We start from the raw sequence: 18603 nt of genomic DNA on the forward strand, positions 1-18603 counted from the left end.
AGCTAAGCATCTGATTCATGAACTCTAATAGAATTATTGCTTAATGAAGCCAAGGCTTTTGTTACACAAGCAGACTTCTCCTCTGGGGGCATACAGTCACTCTCAAACAGGCAGTTCCCCTTGGGCAAATGAATTACAACAGGAACCGTCTTCTCTAGGCGGGAGCACAGGTTGCCAGGGCACAGCAATGGAATGGGAATGGCCCAGCAGGATCAGTGGCCCCTCAGCCTCGTACCCTTTGTGTACGATAGGCAGTGAACAACTTGAGTAGGCCAGGGCTCTGAGGTTATGGAGGAATATCTTCAGGTAGCTACTCTGCACCAGTCCTTACTAATTCCTCATGGTCAACTGGCACCCGCATTGCGTTAACTTTGTCTAGTGTCTCTCGGCACTTGAGGCCTACCTAGACTGGCACTGCTATCCTAGCAAAGGGCAGGCAATGATCATCTCAAGGCAATGCTGGAGCCAAGCAAACACAAACTGTCTTGAACAGAACATCTGCTTCTGGGAAGGGCTTTTGTCCCTCAGTGCTTTGCCCTCCCAGCTCTCCTCAGCCTCAGGCAACAGCCACCCATTTCCCAGACTTCCGTGAGGGACGTGCATTTATTTCTTCCTTGTTAGTTCCTGGAAACCATTTCACCTCATATCTTTTGGGCTGATTTGACACGAGGTAGAGGCAGCTATTTTCCTTCACACTATACCTTATATCAGCAGTGTATTTATTTTGTCTGTCAAGATGTTACTCTTGCCCATACATCATCACGCTGACTCAAGACGAGGTGGAGTCTGATTAATCCCTGTGCCCTAAATACCAGTCAACTATTATTCCCTGACGTAAACATCATTAATCAGCCCTTTTCTTTCCTGGTTTACCTGCAACCACAGTTTGCCCAGAATAGATAGACTGTGTTTGCCTTTGAATGCGGCTTTGGTTCGTAACTTAAACTAGGATTCTATAAAAACAAAACAAACAAAAACTGCCTACTGATTAATTTTTTTCTGCATAGTTAGGGCAGGAACAATTAGTCAACTATTCAAGATTGAACGTTTTTTTCTCTGGCCAGATCAAGATACTGGATAGGTTAAAAGTCTGTGAGAGTTATCTGTGCTTCCAAGTGACTGACAGGCCAAAGAAAAGAAAAGTGAATGAAGAGGAGGAAAAAAATCAAGGGAAAAGTGGAGATAAGTGTGAACGAGATAGAAAGCAGCTGAAAGGCGGAGGAAGAGGAGGAGATTGGAGGCATGGAGAAGGCTAGGCGCAAAGAGAGCGGGAAGAGAGGCAGGGAGGGCGGGCAGGAGCGCGCTGGGCCGGCTCATTGCTCCGCGACGCGGGGGAGAACGGAGACCGGGCTTGAGCGACGGCCCGCGAAGAGCCACCCCCCGCCCGACGCGGAATGGTCGCGCCCAGCAGTATCAGCCAATGGGAAGCCAGGATGTTGGCGAGGCGGCGGTGAGCGGGGCGCTCGCTGGCTGGGGTGGGAGGGGGGACGGCGGCCGCCGCCATGATGCTTGTTTGCTTTCAATGAAAACGAGGGGGGCGCGGAAGAGGAGGCGTCGGCGTCGGTGGCGGCGGCGTCGACGGCGCGGAGGCGAAGGCGGCGGCGGGCGCGGCGAAGAGGGCGAGGCCGGGGGTCGAGAGGGCGGCAGAGCGTAGCGGCGGCTCGTGGGGTCCGGGCGGCCGACGCGGGCGGCTGAGGAGCGGCGCCTGAGGAGGGGGAAACAAAGAGCGGCGGCTGAGGCGGCTGAGGAGCGGCGGCGGCGGCGGTGGCGCTGCAGCAGCGGGCGGGACTGGTATGGTGGTTCCACAGGGCAGACCCCGCTGCACTCACCGGGAGGAGGAGGCGGCGGCAGCGGCGGAGGAAGGCGGCGCGGCTCGAGAGGTGAGCGCGGCCGGCTTAGCCGAGTCCCGCCGAGGCTGTTGCCTGCGCTCTCTCCCATCCCCCGGGGGGTGGGGGAGGTTCGTGCCCTGGGGACCCCGAGCGCACACTCACACATAACTTAGTAGTGCTCGGAGTGACGTCTGTCGCTCCCCCTCCTTGACACCCAGCAGTCGCGATCGGGTCGGTGCTCGGGCCGCGCCCCCGCGCGGAGTCCCGGGGGCTCGGTCGGGGTGTGGGGGGGGGGAGTGTTGATTGACGGCAGGGCGACGGCGTCTGGAGGGGCGGTGGCGTGAGCCCCAGCTTCTCGGACCCCCGGTTCTGGTCACGCGCGCCCGGAGACGAGCTAGTGTCCCGGGACTCGGGGCGAGGACCGGTGGCAACTTTGGTGAAGTGGCCGTGTGGGGTGGCGCTCTGTGCTGCGTGGAACTTGGCACTCCGTGGACAAACTTAGCGCTCACCGTTCTCCCCCCCACCCCCCCCGTGTTGGAAAGTCAGTTTAAAGCAGATATTTATTGTTAGTGTGGAGCGGATTACGTGGCCAAAGGAGTAATTCTCAGATGTCGAGATTATCAGGATTTGGCGTACTAATTCCTCGAAGAAATTTTCCGTGGTTTAATAATCAAAGCTAACCTAGCAGCCTTTTTATATTTCAGCAACAATGGTTATTTTCTTTGGTAACCCCCCCTTTTGACTCTTTCTACGTTGACGTGATCTTCACAGAGGCTGTTCCGAAGCTACTGTAATCTTTGCTTTTAACTGCAAGTGACCAAATTGCTAGCGTCGCCTTGTTACTGAGTTGAAATAGTCTGCTCGAATTTGAGTTGGGGCAGACCTGTTTTGCAGGTAGACTGCCTGTGTTTGGGATTTTTCTCTTGGGAGGAAGAGCGGGACTATACATTAAGCGAAAACCAATTCGGTGTGTAATAGAACCACTTCCCACACTTCCCTAGCCTTCTCCACCGTTCCACAGCAGTTCTGTAGGCTAGTCAAAAGATTGTGAAAGCATAATTTGTTGTTTGTAATTGCTTTTGAATTTTCATGCTTTTTAGAATAAATTTTAGAGTTAAAATTACGTGGAACTTGTGGTCTAGTCCAATTCTCTTACGATGCCACAAGGAAACTGAACCCTAGAAAGAATAAAGTGATTCAACCAAGATATTAGTTATGAGGATAAACATCAGGCTTTGTGTGTTCATGAAGACATGTTAAGTGTGACATAGTTTTTAAGTATTGGTTTATAGAGAAGGAAGTGTTTTAACCAATAGATAGTATTTAAGGTGGCCGTTTCTCACTAGGTGGACAAGGTGCTTGCTAACATGGACAAAAAGTACGTGACAAAAAGATATTTTCTTGTGTGACTGGTGATATCTCCTTGGAAGTCAGTACTTGTGTAACTTAAATGTGTCTGGTTGCTGGGAATTTTCAGGTTTTTTTTTTTTTTTTTTTTTTTTTTTTTTTTTTTTTTTTTTTGATTGAACAGAGGTTGGAGTACAGAACTTGGTCCTGACTACAAATAAATACTATACATGCAGTTTTAACTAGTATTTTGGTTAATGTTTCAACATCCCACTGTACCCATGTTAACTTTAAAAAAAAGTCAGGACTCTTAAGTCTCTGCTGTCCTGAAACTTAGAAATCCTCCTGTCTCTGCCTCTGGAGACTAGGATTAAAGGTGTGTAGCACTTTGACTAAGTTTTTCTTACAGTGCAGTCCAGGAAGGTAATATATATATATATATACACACACACACACTGGGATAAATGTTTGAAGTAGTTTATAGTTGTGTTCTTTGGTCCTTGTGTGGTGAGAGCGCAGTATCTTCAATACATTTGCAGCCCTCTGCTATGTGCAAGATCCACTGGTTAGGAAGCTCTGGCTTAAATCTTCTGTCCCTTTCAGAATGCCCACATATATTTACCTGTCTGGTTTGAATTTTTTGAAACCTTATAGCTTCTGCAAAATCTTTTGTTGATTTACATTTCTCCTTAATTGTACCCATTATCAGGCTATGGATGTAGTCATATTACAATGAAATATGATTAATAAACACTACTTGTAAGTTAAGTGCTGACTAAACCCAAGTATAATCTAACTATATATGCATAGCATATGTGCATTTGAGCACGGTGGAATGCAATGGAGTTTGGTGTTTGAATAAGTAATTAAAGAAGAAAAGAATATTACTTGAATCTAAGGTGCCTTCATTTTACCCTCTGGGCTTTATTTGTATTTTGTCCATGTATATTTTTCTGTTAAGCTGCACATCAAGGAATAGCATATGATGGTCCTGAGGTAGGTGATGAGAATTCAGAGGTGACCGAATTCAGTTTCTGCCTTCCTGTCCTGCGTAGGAGTAATGGGTACACAAAGTGCTTCAAGGAACAGAAGAATGATTAAACTTACGGCGGGTGTGGTGCCAGTTTAAAAAAAGTAACACTGACTAGAAGCTTGCCAGGTTGGAGATGGGGATCATTCTAAACAAAGGGAACAGTGAGTGTACTCAGGTATCAGGTTTGAGGGTAAGGCCAGTGGTAAGATGTTACTGAACAGTGAAGTGACTTGAGAGCAGCTTTACAAAGGTGTGTCTAGCCTGGATTGTGAAGGGCTATGCTTGCTAAGCTAAAAGTTTGTTCGTTTCTCCTGTAGCAAAGGATCTAATTTTTTTTCTTTTTTTTAAGCTAGGGACAGAGTGATTTAAAGGTAACTTGGCATCAGTGTGGGGAATAGAGACTGCAAGTACAATTCAAATCATACTTGAAATAATACTGAGTTAGTAACTGTGTTTTTTTGACTTAGATGTGGTGTCTATGGCTCCTTTTGTAATGGGCTTGAAGACTGCCCAATTGCTCTACAATAAAGGGCCTTGTAAAATCAGAATGGCAGTGTTTTGGAAAACGTTAAAAATAGTCAAAATTGTGAAAGCCCTAAAATGGTACACAGGAAACTTCAGGTTTGTCAACTTTGCTTCTTAGAGGCTCAGGCAGGTTAGAGAACTTAAATGGAACAGTCAACCCTGTGCTCAACTGGAAAATCAAAGCAATCAGGCTGTTGTTAGTATATAATAAGTATTTGTGAATTTTTGGGGGGAAAGACAAGAATTTTCCTTAAAATTCCTGAAAGAATATTGAGACTGTTGAAGCCTTAGACTTTTTTTTTTTCAGTTTGGTTATTCTAGAGAGTTTCTAGGCTGGCCTTGACCTCTGCCTCCTGAGTGCTGGGATTTAAGATATGCGCCACCATTACCCAGTCATAGAACTCTTAATAAACCTGTTGTTACAGGTTTTGTATGGAAACCACAGGACTTGGGAGGAAGTGGAATTGGGGTATAAAACCCAAAACATTAAAAAAACAGGAACATAAGAAGACTGGTATAGAATGATAGGATAAAAGGGTAGATTATTGAATCTACTTTTAAACTAAAAAGCAACTATTAATCTCAAATATTTTACATTGGTATGAATTTTTGTATATTAATAGAAAGTTAAGGTTATTTTTGTTATGCTGTCTATATGTTTCTACTCTTGTTTAAGGTATTGTACCTCTACAGCTCATTTAAAAATGTAATGGAGCTGGGCGGTGGTGGCGCACGCCTTTAATCCCAGCACTCGGGAGGCAGAGGCAGGCGGATTTCTGAGTTCAAGGCCAGCCTGGTCTACAAGAGATAGTTCAGGACAGGCTTAGAAACTACAGGGAAACCCTGTCTCGAAAAACCAAAAAAAAAAAAAAATGTAATGGATAGTTCTAGTTCTTAAAAGCTTTATTACAAATTATTTAGAATAATTAAGAAATACAGGTTAGCAGTTAGTCATCAAATTTGCAGTCATGTTAGATATGTTTTTAAGGTCAAACATTTTAGATAGATAGGTGGTCCTCAAATTCTTGAGAGACCTACAGAATATGGCATTTAAGATGTTTTAATAACATAAGGCTTTTTATAACAGTGAGACATGTCTGTTCCTGATAGCACCAGTCCACTTCAAAAAAGAATGATGGGCATCAAAAAACCTCCATATGGAGTTTGCTTTCATTTGTGGCAAAGTTAGCCACTGGCAAAGAAACTGTATTTGCCTTGACTACTGACAGTCTGCTGTCCAAATTGGGCAAATGCCGTACTTTGCCATGACAAGGTGAGACAGTCCTTCAAAATTCCTGCATCATAGAAGAATGCGTCATATTTTAGGCCTGCAGGCAGAAGATGGGTACCCCAAGATTGCAGAGGAACCCTGGGGTGACTGTCCAGGTAGCCAAATGACTGTTAATTCTTAGTTTTAGAAGTTGCTTGCTCTGCACCTTCTGTTTACCAAGGTAATATTATATCCTTCTTGGATCTTTGATGGGGGTTGAAGACTGGATAGTTGTAGTTACAGTTTTCCTTAGTCATAATAGAGAGTAAATTAGGTACAAAATTTTGGACTCATCAAGAGAGGATAGCTAATGGAATAGTTTCTCTGAATTTGCAAAATACAAATGGACTGGACATTGTGAATGTAATTCTTACCTGATAATTGTTACTGTGTATAGTTTTACTGTGTTAGAATTAAAACCCTTTCCATTTTATTTAGACAAAAAAGGGGAAATATTGCAGAATATTTGTTTACACTGTGTGAAGATGTGTCATTGTGATTAGTTTAGTAAAGAGCTAAATGACCAATAGCTAGTCAGGAGAGAAGAGGCAGAGAGAGGAACTCAGGATGAATCTAGACACACGGAGAGACGCCAGCAAGACCCTGAAGAAGTTGGACATACAGTACAGAGTAGAAGTAACCAAGCCATGTAGTACAACATAGATTAATAAAAGCAGGTTAACTTAAGTTATAAGAGCTAGTTGGGGAAAAGCCTAAGCTAAACTGAGCTTTCATAATAATAAGTCTCCGTGTTGTTGCTGGTGGCCCAAAAGAAAGTCGGACAACGATGGTAGCATTTTTTTCATGTTAAACGATTAGGAAGTAAATATTACAATAACTGTGGTATTTAAAAGCCACCTGGTTTGTTTGAGTGGCTGGACATCCACAGAATTGCTGCTTGTAAGTTACTCTGAATTGCTAGGAGAGTTACCTAAAGCCTGAAAAGCTGTGACACCAGAATGAATAGGTGTACACAACACACGGAGGAGCCGACTTGCTGGTTAGTCTTGCATATTTTTGTACAGCTCAGTTTTTCACCTGGGGCGGTTTTATGTCTTTGTCTAGTTTTTTTTCCCCCAACACATAAAATAGCACACAAACAAGTGAGAAATTTGCAGTGTGCTCAGATTGTTCAGTATTAAGTCAGTCATGTTGGAATAAATTCATATTTTCCAAGTAAGTATTATATAGAAGAACTGTTTATATTTGAATACAGTATTTGAAAGTAGTATTATTCATTTCAAAGTGGGTTTTTACTAGTGCAGAGAGAAAGAAAAATGAAAATAAATGTATGAGGTTATGTGATAATTAGAAATATATAAAACAGTTTGTGTGTCCTTAGGAAGACACACAAATTAGATTGTGTGTCTAATTTTGCCTGGGAACTTGGAAGGAGTTACTTCAGAGATCTTTGGGCTGCAGCTAGAAGATGAGTAAGGGTTATCAGGCTGAATAGGATATTTCAGAGGAAGCATCAGTGTGTCCACAACTTGGACTATGCAGCATAGGTTGCCAGAATAAGAGCTAGGAGTAGAAGTCAGTAACAGCCTAAACTGCTTTTCTGAGTGTTAGAACATCTTCCTGTATATGGTGGGAACCCACTGATTTGGGGTGGAGATATGCCACATGTGACGTACTTAGGGGGAGTAGGTAGTAAAAATAGGGAGATTGGATAAAAGGGGTCAGGATATTGGGATTAGAGAGTTCATTTAGGTCTTAATGAGAGGATATGAACATCAGCATAGAGTATAGAAAAGCTAACATACTCTATAATAATTTTGAAAGTACTAGAATTAGTGATAGATAAGCAGTGAGCAGTGGTTCAGAAATTCTTTAACTTTATTGGAAGTATGCAACACTGGGCAAATGTTTTATTTTAAACTCTTGTGTGTCAGTTCCCCAGGAAAAGACAGCTTTTATCTTGTGGACTGCTATGAAAATAAGATAGTACAGATACCGCATAGTGGCTATTTCTCATTTTCTAGATTTTTCTTTCTTGTATGTGTAGAATAATAATGTTGAGTGTCAAGGGCTAATTGTATCAAAGGCTAATCTTTTTAAGATCTAAGAAAACTGTTTATATTTTTGAGACAAAATGTGTAGAGCCAAATTCTTTGGCTGGCCTGGAATTTGCTATGTAGTCCAGGCTGCCTCTCCATGGTATTAGAGGCCTGCATCATCACACTTGACTTGAGGGTTACCATTTCAATGCATGCCAAGTGCCTGATAGTCATGAAAAGTAGTAAATGTGGGTGGTAGGGGGATACCGGTCCAGCTCAGTTTTGCTGTTATGGCTGTTTATGTTTGCTTAGTTTGACTTTATGCTTCTTATCCCAAAAACTATCCTAGAAGCAGTATTCTGAGTTCCCATGGACAGTAAGAAGGTTCTTTTGTCTGGTTTCATTGGATTTTTGCCTTCACCACTTGAAGCTGAGATACTAAGTTTTTCATATTCCTAATAAAATAAACAGCAGGTTTTGTGTGTATGTGTGTGTGTTTTAAAAATGATCACAACTTTTCCACTTGAAGTCACATAAACATTGACTGAGTGTGAACTAACTGCTAGGTGCTGGACATTTATATTTAAATATAAATAAATACATGGAATGCTTACTGTAATAGGTAGGTTTAAATTAAGGTGAGTTTAGTGAATAGACCAAAATTTTTAGTGTTTATAGCATGGAACAAGAGATAGTAAATTCCTGTACTTGAGAGGGATAATCGTCCTTTTGGAATTAGATATCTAGCTTGGCATTTGAGCAAAGTCACGTGGTATCTGGGGCATTTCAGACAGAAGCAGTAACATATGCAACAGTACAGAGGTTTCTTAGAGACAAACCACGGACAGAAAATTAGGGGGAAAAATACCTGTATTGAACACGTACAGATTGTTTTCTTGCCCTTATTAATTTTTAAATGCTTTTTTTTGGGACAAGGTTTCTCTGTGTAACTCTCCTGGCTGTTTTGGAATTCTCTCTGTAGACAAGACTGGCCTCAAACTCAAAGGGGTCTACTGGGCTCTTACTCTTAATCATTAAATGATACACGTAGCAACGATATAACACATTATACTACATATTAGAAGTCATTGGGAGATGGTTTAATGTATGGTAAGATATACCATAAGGTGCATCCTGGAATTTGTGTGTTCATTTGGGTTCCTGGAGTCAGTTATTCTGGAATCAATCCCTGGCAGATACCTTGGGATAATTGTATTTAAGATTTTGTCTCAGGTTCAGTGAGAGTCAAATAAAATGTTGTTTGGGGGCAGTCACCAAAGATCATACCTGGAATGGATGAAGGTAGGGGGAGAGTAGACCAAAGAAATAAATCTGAGACTGTGCAAATGACTCAGATAAGAGATGAAGGGCGTAAGGCAGAATTGATGAGAAATTTGTTAGAATTAGAGTCTGAAATACTCACTTTTGTCTTAGAAAACTATTAGTGTCCCCAGTGCACTAAAAGTTCCACTGAGTATGACTCCTGCGTGAGGTTTCTTATCTGTTAAGTATGTGGTGGAAACCTGCCCAGAAAGAACAAATGTGATACTTTTATTTTTTCTCCCAAGGCTGTCTCGGCTTCCTGGTTCTTTTGCCTCTACCTCTCAAGTGCTGGGAATACAGGCTTTCAGCACTACATGGGGCAGTATGATGACTTTGAGAATCAAGGTGATTTAGATTTAAAGTGAGAATAAAAGTGCATAACTAAGTTGAGGTTGTAAAGTAAGTTAGGACTGTCTTCCAAGACATCATCTTAATTTATAGAATACAACTAATACATATTTTAAAAAGTTTTTTCTTTTTTTATTCTCATACAGTATGCCGACTGCAGCCTTTCCTCCCTCCACTACTCTCAGTTGTGTCTCCCCCATCCCTCACCTCCCTTCTCCCCTGGGGTCCACTGCTCCTCAGAAAAGATCAGGCCATCTAGAGACATTAACTGAACATGGCATAACAAGATGCAGTAAGACTAGACACAAACCCTTGTATCAAGGTTGGATGAGACAGCCCAGGAGGAGGAAAAGGGTTCTAAGAGTAGGCAAAAGAGTCAGATAACTCCACTTGCAGGAGTTCCAAAAATCCCCAAGCCAAACAAGCACAGCATGTATGCAGAGGACCTAATGCAGACCCATGCACGCTCCGTGGTTGCTGCTTCAGTCTCTGCTAGCCCCTATGAGCCCTGCTTAATTGATTTTGTAAACCATGTTCTCTTGGTTTACAAAACCCCACTGGCTCCTACAATCCTTCCTTGCCCTCTTCTCCTGGGTTCCCTGAGCTCCACCTGTCATTTGGGTATGAGGTCTCAACATCTGCTAGAGGAATCCTTCTCTCTGATGACGATTGGGCTAGGTACCAATCTTGTCTTCTAGCAGGCATGGCCCGTGGACAAGATAAATAGTTTAAGGCATGTGGTAGGCCTGATATCATGCCATAATTTTAATGCAGAGTTCCATATTATTTCCATCTTAAAAAACAGTATTTGCCAAATTCTTGCATTCCTGTGACATTTTAAAATTGTTTATATGTCTTAGGAGAAACAATACAAACTTAAAAACTCTTAAATGTACCTATGAATGAGTTATCTCTTATTTGTATTATATTCTGAAAGAAATTAATTTGGGTTGTAGGATTTACAGCTTCAGAGTAGTGGCTTGGTGACTTTTTGTAATAATGAAAAATGGGAACTTTTCTTTTGATAAACAATTAATTTACTTTATTTCTATTTTGCACTATCACTGTTTTGGGTTGGTTGTATAGTTCAGTGGTAGAATGGTTGCATAGCATGCACAAGACCTTAGGTTCTATTCCCCAGCACTGTTACTGTCCCCCATAAAAATTACTATTTCCCTACTTCTCCCATTGAAAGTATAGTTTAGGACTCAATTCTGTTCACCTATATTGAAATTTGTAAACTACTATTGAGTTCTCTTCCTACTGTAAGATAAAAGGCTATATGTAGTACATTTAGTATAAGATTATTGGAAACATGAATTATTGTATTCTATTCTCTTATGACACTATTAATTTCTGAATGGTCTTTGGAAGATGAATAAATCTTGAGACTGTTCATTGTGGTGGACTTCTTTAATCTCAGCATTTGGGAGGCCGAGTCAAATGGATCTCTGAGAGCTCAAGGCAATCTGGTCTGCATATTGAAGGTCTAGGCCAGCTAGGGCTATATAGTGAAAATTTGCCTACAAACAAATAGGGCTGGAGAGCACTTGCTGTTCTTAGAGAGGACTAGGGTTTGGTTCCTAGCATCCATACAGTAGCTCACAACTACCTATAGCTCCAGTTTGAGGGGATCCAGCACTTCTTTTTCTCTGTAGGCACTTTTGTATACACATAAAATGAAAACAAATCTTTAGGAATGTTTTTTGAAGGACATTGAACAGAACGTTACTATTGTTTTGTCTAATCTTGTTTGGTGAGTGTATTCATGGTTCTGTGTTGTGGGCAAACAGTTTGTGGTCCACCAGTTAGCCTTAAAGATAATAGCTAGAGTTTCAGTGTGCAGACGACAGAACTAATATTTTGGAGGTAAAAGTAGAGCATATCCGAAGCATGTCATTTGGATTGCTGGCTCTGTCAAAAAGTTAAAAAAAAAAAAAAGTATTGGGACAGAAGTTGGAAAGATAGGGTAGCATACATCTTTAATCCCAGCACTTAGGAGGCAAAGACAGGCTGATCTCTGAGTTGGAGGACAGCTTGGTCTACAAAGTGAGTTCCAGGACAGCCAGGGCTACACAGGGAAATCTTGTCTCAAAAAACCACCACCACCACAAACAGAGAGGAAGGGAGGGTAGGGAATTCTGAATGATAACCTATGGAGTTTGAGTTTACATTTTATGAGATATAGAGATTTAGGGTTTTTTTCTTTTTTTCAGTGCATAAGGTGGAATCCATAGCTTTGTGTATGCTAAGTAGGTAATCTACCATAGAGCTACATTTCCATTCCAACAGATCAGAAAAAGGAGTAGAGGAGGTGCCATAGATTCTTAGTTTAAAGCTCACATAGGCTCAGAAGTTAACTCTAGCTAAGCTTTGCCATTTTAGAGTCAGAAGTATGTGTGATGAAGGATGGCTCTTTTAATGTAGTATAATTAAATAGAACTCAGCTGTAGGAAGAATGATTGAGTGGTTTATAGGTCAGTCATAATTCATATCTAGAAGGAATAAAGCAATAAAAATAAATGGCTAGAGTATGATTATATTGCTGTAACATTTTTGTTTTTCTCTGTAGGTTAAAGCTTTCTCATTTATTTTTCATTTCTAGTACCTGACTGACACTAAAAATTCTCAGCAGATATTTCATGAATGGGTGGTTGTATATAGAACTCTCACTTAAGAAAGCTTAGTTTATCTGTATCAAATTGTTTTTGGACTTCTGTAAAAATCTATTTCTGGGCCACAGGGAAAAAAATAAATCTAATTGCTCTTGAGGTATCATCTGGCCAAATCCTTTCGTTTTCAGTCAAGGTAAACATTCATAGTTTATCACATTAAGTCACCTGAAGCCTAATTCTCTGCTGTTAAGATTGACAAGGAAATGGGTAACAGTTTATTTCTCTGATGAACATTTTTCTAGTTTACGCTCCAAAAGTAGCCTGTGGTGTTATTACCTTAGTATTCTTTTTAGTGCTAATGGTTTTAAACTAGCTTATATTCCTTGCCTAAATAGTGTTTGTTAGGAGTTATTTGCTATATCTTATACATTATAGAATTGACTTTTTAATTCTTTCATTTGTATCATTAGCTGTTTTGTCTATCTGAGGCAGGGTTTTCTATGTTACCTTGGCTATTCAATTTAATATGCATGGGTGTTTTTGCCTTCATATATGTCTGTGCACCACTTGTGTGTCTGGTGGCCTCAAGAGGCCAGAAGGGGCCATTATATTTGCTGCAGCAGGAGTTACAGACAGTTGTGAGCCACCATGAGGGTACTGGGAATTGAGTCCTGGTCCTCTGAAAGAACAGACGGGGATCTTAAACTTGAACCATCTCTTTACTAGCCACAAAACCAGGCTCTGTTAGTTGTCATTCTTTTGTAAAGTAGTGCTTTCCTTTAGCTGAGGTTTGATTTCTCTGAATGCCCTTCATTTCTGAAAGGATAACTAGATAAGCTTCTCTCTCTCTTTTTATTTATTTATTTATTTATTTATTTATTTATTTATTTATTTTAAATTTTTTTAAAGATTTTTTTGGTTTTTTTCGAGACAGGGTTTCCCTGTAGTTTCTAGAGCCTGTCCTGGCACTAGCTCTTGTAGACCAGGCTGGCCTCGAACTCAGAGATCCGCCTGCCTCTGCCTCCCGAGTGCTGGGATTAAAGGCATGCGTCACCACCGCCCAGCCTCTCTCTCTCTCTCTCTCTCTCTCTCTCTTTTTAAATTATGGTTTTTATTGAGCTATATATTTTTCTCTGCTCTCCTCCCTTCCTCCCCATTCTCCTTCTACTCTCTTCCATGATCCCCATGCTCCCTATTTACTCAGGAGATCTTGTTTTATCTACTTCCCGTGTAGATTAGATCCATGTCTCTCTTAGGGTCCTCTTTGTTGTCTAGGTTCTCTGGGGTTGTGAGTTGTAGGCTTGTTTTTCTTTGCTTTATGTATAAAAGCCACTTATGAGTATGTACATATTATATTTGTCTTTCTGGGTCTAGGTTACCTCACTCAATATGATGTTTTCTAGCTCTACCCATTTGTACACAGATTTCAAGGTGTTACTATTTTTTTCTATTTTGTAGTACTCCATTGTGTAAAATGTACCACATTTTCTATATCCATTCTTCTGTTGAGGGGCATTTAGGTTGTTTCTAGGTTCTGGCTATTGCAAATAATGCTGTTACAAACATAGTTGAGCACATGTCTTTGTGGTACGACTGAGCATTCTTTAGGTATATACCCATAAGTGGTATTGCTGGGTCTTGAGGTACGTTGTTTCCTAATTTTCTAAGAAATTGCCATACTGATTTTCAAAGTGGCTGTACCAGTTTGCACTCCCACCAGCAATGCAGGAGTGTTCCCTTTACCTCACAACCTCTCCAGCATAAGGTGTCATCAGTGTTTTTGATTTTGGCCATTCTTACAGGTGTAAGATGGAATCTCAGAGTGGTTTTGATTTGCATGTCTCTGATAGCTAAGGATGTTAAAATTTTTCTTAAGTGTCTTTTAGCCATTTCAGATTTGTCTGTTGAGAGTTCTCTGTTCAGGACTGTACCCCATTTTAAGAAAGCATATTCAACAAATAGTGCAGGCATAACTGGATATCAACATGCATAAAAATGAAAATAGATCCATATCTTTCTCCATGCACAAAAACTCAAGTCCAAATGAATCAAAAACTTAACATAAATCCAACCACACTGAACCTCATAGAAGAGAAAGTGGGAAGTACACTTGAACATATTGGCACAGGGAACTACTTCCTAAATATAACCCCAGTATCACAGACACTTAGAGCAACAATTAATAAGTGGGACCTTCTGAAACTGAGGAGCTTCAGTAAAGCAAAGGCCAGGCCAACAGGACAAAATGACAAAAATCTTTTCCCAGAATGGGAAAAGATCTTCACCAACCCCACATCGGACAAGGGGCTGATCTCCAAAATATACAAAGATCCAAGAAACTGGTCATCCAAAGAACAAATAATCCAATAAGCCTTTCTCTTTAGGTTATCGGCTCTCTGGTTTTTCTATTTTCTACATCAGAGTGACTAGTTTGCATACTGATCTCTGCTATTTGCTCTCTTCTGCTCTCTCCCTCTTCTTGCTTTAATGGTTATTGTAGTAGTATCTCTGCTATTATTTCATCTTCTACATTATGCTTTTCTATAGGACACGTAGCATCATGTTAATCCCTCTTAGCATTCTTTCTTTGAGGTACTCATTGATTATGCTTTAGTCTATTATAATTGTGATTTTTTTACTAAATTATTACTATGATCAGTGAAATAGTTCCTTTAGATTTTGCTTTTTGGCACTGAAAGATACACTAGATTTATGTATATTTCTTGTATCATATTTACAACTGTCTTTTTGTTGTTAGTTTCTTCTTCTGAAGTTCCAGTTGTCTGTGGTCATTATTACTTCAAAAATAATAAGTGGAAAATTACTGAAGTATGTTTTAGATCACAAGCCATTTCAATAGCATGCTTAATACTTGTGCTTTCCCACACCCAAGAAATGAATTATGTAGCCAGGCGGTGGTGGCACATGCCTTTAATCCCAGCACTCGGGAGGCAGAGGCAGGTGGATCTCTGTGAGTTTGAGGCCAGCCTGGTCTACAAGAGCTAGTTCCAGGACAGGCTCCAAAGCTACACAGAGAAACCCTGTCTCGAAAAACTTCAAAAAGAAAGAAAGAAAGAAAGAAATGAATCATGCATGCCTTTATCCCATGTATTCATATTGTATAATATGTATTCATATTAGCCCCTTAATAATCATTTGCTCTGGCATATTAGATGAACTATGATAGTACCACAGTGACTAGTGTTCAAGTAATTCTTATTTTACTCAGTGTCCCCAAGACACAATAGTACAGATATTAGCAATTTGGTGGATACACTGAAGAGATAAGAAGTAAGCGGCTTATCTAGAGTATAGTAAAGTTTGCCCCATATGAAAGTGGAGTTTATTCTAAGATTCTCAGTGGATGCCTAAGACTTTAATGGTTCCAAATCCTGTGTATATTGTATGATTACTCCTCATACACACTTATGTTTAATTTTTAAATTAAACATGATAGATTAATAGCAGATTAATAAATTTGCTTTTCTTAAGTTGAGAACTTTCATAAGTCAAAGAAAACACTTTACTATATCTCTTTGCTTACTAAATTCTGAACATCACTGTTGTTGCTTCTTGGGATATTAATTAGTAAATAAGATACTTAAATATAGGTACTATGATACCGTAATAATATATTCTAAATAACTGCTAAGGGACTAATGAACAGCCAGTGTAGACAGTGGACATATGGTGTAAAAGCATGATTCCCTGGGTCCCATGTGGTAGAAGGAGAGAGTGTTTTCTGCAAGTTTCCCTCTGGCCTCTACATGTATGGCACCTGCAATTTATATTGGTTCAGTTGTAGTTACTCATGTGATGGAACCCTTTTCAAGCTAACAGCAATGTTTTCTTCAACTATCTCATCTTTATTATCTTTCTGGATTTAATCAGCTGTATCCTGGCACTAAAATATCGCTGTTTCTCGCCTGGCGGTGGTGGTGCACGCCTTTAACCCCAGTACTTGGGAGGCAGAAGCAGGTGTATTTCTGTGATTTAAAGGCCAGCCTGGTCTATAAGAGCTAGTTCTAGGACAGGCTCCAAAACTACAGAGAAACCGTGTCTCGAAAAACAAAAAAACAAACAAACAAACAAAATTGCCATTTCTACATGGAACTCCTAGTTCCTTTTGGTAACAAATTGTATTTAATGAATGATCCTAATATAGGTGTCTGCTTTTTTTCTTAAATGATACTTTTATTTGTTTGGTTCTTCAGTATGTACTGATTAGTTTCTTTTCTTTAACAGGCATGCCCAAAGAAAAATACGAGCCCCCTGACCCTCGGAGGATGTACACAATTATGTCCTCTGAGGAAGCAGCAAATGGAAAGAAATCACATTGGGCAGAGCTTGAAATAAGTGGTAAGACATGGAAACATGGATTTATGTATAGAAATTAAAAATATGGTGGAAAGTTAGGTTTTCTAATACTAATATATAAAAACAACACATATTTGAATTAGAATTTAAATCTCATTGAGTGCCCATTACTTACTTCTACTTGTGTATGCTCTTCCTCTCACTTCCTTAAGATGTCATCAACTCTTAAGGGATAGGGACTGTAGGTTTTAGGGTTTTTAATTAATATGTTCACTTTGTTGTCTTGGTCTGTAAGAGGTAAGCTTGTATTTGGAAGCAGTCTAGTTGAAGTCTTAATGTTGAGACTGTTTTCATAGAGATGATTTAGCTTAAGTTTTTTCTTTTTCTTTTCCTTTTTTCTTTTCCAAGATAGGGTTTCTCTGTGTGTCCCTGACTGTCCTAGAACTTGTTTTGTAGGCCAGACTGATCTCTACTCACAGAGATCCGTCTGTGTTTGCCTCCCAAGTGCTGTGACTAAAGGCGTGCGCCACCACCACCTGGCTGGCATAAGTTTCTTAGAGATTGTATTTAAAAGTTCTGTAGGAAGTTGGAGAGATGGCCCCATGGATCCTAGTACGTGCTGCTTTTCCAGAGGACTACAGTTTGTTTGCCAACACTCATATCAGGATCATACCAGTCCATCCTTGTAGTTTTTAATTATTTTATTTAAGCATTTAGAATAGCTCTTCTCTCTCTTTATCTAATATCTTTCTTTATTACTACAGGTTCTTCCTTCAGATTTTCTTTTTATTGCAGTTTATGTGTTGACAATCAAGCATTTTGTTTTCCCAGCCTATATTTTTTAGGTTGCATAGTCAAAATGAACCTCAACATGTTCTTTGTTTTGAGTATTTTCTACAGATGGGCGCATGGGTCCAGAGTCTAGAACAGACCTGAGGTTTAAGCTTTTGGACAGGACTTAAGGTGATATCTCATAGGTGTCATCATGCAGATGGTGCAGTACCTTTCCTTCAGGAGCAATGTTAAGACCTGAAAGCTTTCCTATTGCTGTGTATTGCTGTTTCTTGGCCAAAGCCATTAATTCTTTGAGGGTTGAAGTATTGATTCTTTCCTATAATTTTTTCATTAGCTGAAATATATTTACAAAAAGTGACATTCTTCTGTTTACCTTTTATTGCCTGATTGTCCTAGTTAGGGTTTTTATTGCTTTGAAGAGACAGCATGACCACAGAAGCTCTTATAAAGGAAACTATTTTGTCAAGGTTTAATCTACACTCAGGTAGACATAGTGCTGGAGAGGTGCCTGAGAGTTCTATATCCAGACTGGCAAGCAACAGGAAGAGAGAAAGGTGCTGGGCCTGGCTTGGGCATTTAAAACCCAAAACTGACCCCTCCTCCTCCATCAAGGCCATACTTCCTAATGCCACTCCCTAAACATTCATATATGAGTCTGTGGGGTCATTCTCATTCAAACCACCACACTGATAAACATTTTGTATAGGAAGGAAAGCTGTCTGTCTTTTTATAGGTATGTATGCCAGAGGTTGGTAGTAGGTGTCTGCTCAGTTGTTCTCCACCTTAGCTTTTGAGGCTTTGCCTTTTGCTGAAAAACTTCCCAGCAAAACTGAATGTAATTCTGTAGTTCCTATATTCCTGCCTATAACAGTCTTCTCATAGCTAACATCTTTTATCAGTGATACATTTATTACACAATTAGTAAATTGACACATCATCCTTCAAAGTCTGTAGTTTACGTTAGGGTTTCCTGTGATGCTCTGCATAATGGTACAGAGGGTATAGAGCAGCAATTCTCAACCTGTGGGTTGGGTCCCCTTTAGGGTCATATTCCAGATATTTACATTATAATTTATAACAGCAAAATTAGTTATAAAGTAATGAAAAACAGTTGGGTTTTTTTTTTGCTGTTTACTTTATTTACTTTGTTTTTTCTTTGCAAATGGGCAGTACTGTACTGTTGACAGAAACTTACACTGAG

The 18603-nt window shown here is 40.2% G+C and overlaps 1 protein-coding gene across 3 annotated transcripts in view; it reads left to right on the forward strand.

Moving 5' to 3' along the window:
• The first annotated feature begins 1609 nt into the window (after positions 1–1609).
• Positions 1610–18603, forward strand: part of Cnot6 (CCR4-NOT transcription complex subunit 6) — a 52336-nt gene continuing 35342 nt past the window's right edge. The window contains exons 1-2 of one of the 3 annotated variants that reach the window (XM_038328015.1): positions 1610–1880; positions 16536–16649. In XM_038328015.1, the coding sequence (XP_038183943.1) occupies positions 16538–16649 (112 nt within the window). In that variant the 5' untranslated portion in view covers positions 1610–1880; positions 16536–16537. Of the gene's footprint in view, positions 1881–16535; positions 16650–18603 lie in introns of those variants that run through there. The other 2 variants (XM_038328016.1, XM_038328017.1) reach the window with 2 other exon arrangements.

This window comes from Arvicola amphibius, chromosome 4, assembly GCF_903992535.2.
Source record: "Arvicola amphibius chromosome 4, mArvAmp1.2, whole genome shotgun sequence".
Classification (NCBI taxonomy): Eukaryota; Metazoa; Chordata; class Mammalia; order Rodentia; family Cricetidae; genus Arvicola; species Arvicola amphibius.